Raw genomic sequence first — 966 nt, 5'->3', positions numbered from 1 at the left:
AAAAAAAAAAAAGCATTGACCCATGTCACTTTAGTTTTGTGTATTTCACTGTACACAAATTATGTTTTAGTAAAATGCATTTTTAAAAAGAGAGTGTCCGTATAGTCTTTCCTGATACATTTTAGTTCACATGTACATGCCTGTTTTTAAGATTCCTGATTTATATGACTTCTGTATAAGATAACCAAATGTGAATGAATGTCTTTAGAAAGTAGGATATACTTTTTCTGTTAAATTGTTTCAATTACTTCTCAAATTTCTTTAGTGTTTAGTTTAATGGTAACTCTGAAAGGCTTCCTTTCTAGTAAATAGGTATAGTTTACATTTTATTTGTTCCTTCTCTGGAGATGATATCTAATGTTTGTAGTTCTTTAGAGTTATAAAGGCCATGTGTTTGTAGGAAAAGATACAGTTACCCAAGATAATGGCATCCGTCCTTCCTCACTGGAGCAGATGGCCAAGCTGAAACCTGCTTTCATCAAGCCCTATGGCACAGTGACAGCTGCAAATTCTTCTTTCCTGGTAACTATCAATGCTGTTTGTGTTCAGAAGTGACTTTTATATTTGTGTACTCTCAATAATTAAAGCCTCAAATATATTTACTTGTGTGTTTTATAAATAGAGGCTTAAAGAGTATAGTATTAATCATAAAGCTAGTAATAAAATAGAATCATAATAAAAAAAAAAAATAGAGTCATCCTTAGAAGTCATCTAATCCAGCCACCATTCTGATATAGAAAGCTTTCTTTTCAGGCATTTACTCAGTTAAAAAATACTTATTGCCTGTGCTGGGCCCTGAAGATAAAAACAACAGACAAGAGAGTTCCGGCAAGATGGCGGACTAGGCAGAAAGACTGCACAGACCCTCTGAAACAAAGACAAGGGAAACCAATTAACACAGACACAGAAGATAATCCTGGACCCCTGAGCCTTGAAGGGAAGGATATAGAAGTGGACTAAACCCCA

The 966-nt window shown here is 34.4% G+C and overlaps 1 protein-coding gene across 1 annotated transcript in view; it reads left to right on the top strand.

Annotated features, from left to right (window-relative positions):
- Window positions 1–966, top strand: part of HADHB (hydroxyacyl-CoA dehydrogenase trifunctional multienzyme complex subunit beta) — a 61108-nt gene that overhangs the window by 44360 nt on the left and 15782 nt on the right. The window contains exon 9 of the mRNA XM_007938883.2: window positions 401–522. Within this exon, the coding sequence (XP_007937074.1) occupies window positions 401–522 (122 nt within the window). The remainder of the gene's footprint in view (window positions 1–400; window positions 523–966) is intronic.

Source organism: Orycteropus afer, unplaced genomic scaffold, assembly GCF_000298275.1.
Source record: "Orycteropus afer afer isolate SDZICR_OR568_19922 unplaced genomic scaffold, OryAfe1.0 scaffold00054, whole genome shotgun sequence".
Classification (NCBI taxonomy): Eukaryota; Metazoa; Chordata; class Mammalia; order Tubulidentata; family Orycteropodidae; genus Orycteropus; species Orycteropus afer.
Note: the sequence above shows the minus strand (reverse complement) of the source record. Positions and strands in the feature narration are given on the sequence as shown.